This window comes from Polistes canadensis, unplaced genomic scaffold, assembly GCF_001313835.1.
Source record: "Polistes canadensis isolate GaletaPanama2010 unplaced genomic scaffold, ASM131383v1 scaffold_0, whole genome shotgun sequence".
Lineage (NCBI taxonomy): Eukaryota > Metazoa > Arthropoda > Insecta > Hymenoptera > Vespidae > Polistes > Polistes canadensis.
Window position 1 is genome coordinate 1828191 of NW_014569547.1, and position 1044 is coordinate 1829234.

Here is a 1044-nt window from a genome sequence, read left to right on the forward strand (position 1 = left end):
AATAATTATTTATATATATAAATATTGAATATGAATATATATATATATATATAACGTGATATTTGATTAAAGTATCGAACAGGTATTATAGATCGTATGTTAAAAAAATCATATACAAGAAATTAAAAAGTAAGAATTATCGTTTTATTTTAAATTGAGAGGAAATATGTACATATATGGATAGAAAAAAGAGAAAGAAAAAATTAGAAAAACAAGTGAATTGTGATCGTTAGGTATGCTCGTTTGCTGTGAATCGGCTGTACGCTTTAATAAGTTCCTCAGTCTCCTTCTGGATTCCTGGTTTAGTGATGATCGTGATGTATTTCAAGATTTATAAAGAGGCAGTTAGACAAAGGGAAGCATTAAGTCGTGCATCGAGTAATACCATATTAAACAATATACATTTGCATCGTATGTCTACGTCGAGAAATCATTCTAGAGCATCTCATCAACTTTTGTTACCACCAAGCAACGCCATAGAATTTGGAAGAACGAGAACACAGTCTTGCGCCTCTGCTGCAGAATTGAACCTTGGGAATGGTGAGTTTACAGTTTTTAATCAACTCTCACTAAAAGAGAGAGATAGAGAGAGAGAGAGAAAACGTACAAAAAAGTTTATGGGATTACGTTATTTTATTTATTGTATATACGAAGAGGAATGTTTTGCCTAAAGGTGTTTTAATGATTTATATTATAATAAATTTTTGAAATTTAGAAAGTAGGTAGATCGTAGTAAGATACTTCGAATGTGCAATCATTTTTTTTCTGTCTTTTTTTTTTGTAATTTAATACAAGATTTTATTTATGAATTATGTTAACGATATATTATGTAAGAATATTAGGATTAATAATATGTATTAGGTTGTCTTATAAGTTTCTTTCTTCTTTTTTTTTTAATGCGAAATCAATCGACGATATTTATTGTTTAAAGTTGATTTAATGAAGTCATATATATATAGTATACCGTGGACAGAACTTATGGAACAACATAATATTTTATATTTTTCCAGTGTTAGTATTAATAAGTATAGAATACTATGCAAT

The 1044-nt window shown here is 27.8% G+C and overlaps 1 protein-coding gene across 3 annotated transcripts in view; it reads left to right on the forward strand.

Moving 5' to 3' along the window:
• LOC106793338 (octopamine receptor beta-3R-like) overlaps positions 1-1044 on the forward strand; it is a 67599-nt gene that overhangs the window by 53332 nt on the left and 13223 nt on the right. Inside the window, exon 3 of one of the 3 annotated variants that reach the window (XM_014760195.1) lies at positions 234-540. The exons of the other annotated variants lie outside the window; for them this stretch is intronic. Coding sequence (XP_014615681.1) covers positions 234-540 — 307 coding nt within the window. The remainder of the gene's footprint in view (positions 1-233; positions 541-1044) is intronic. 3 annotated transcript variants of the gene reach the window in all.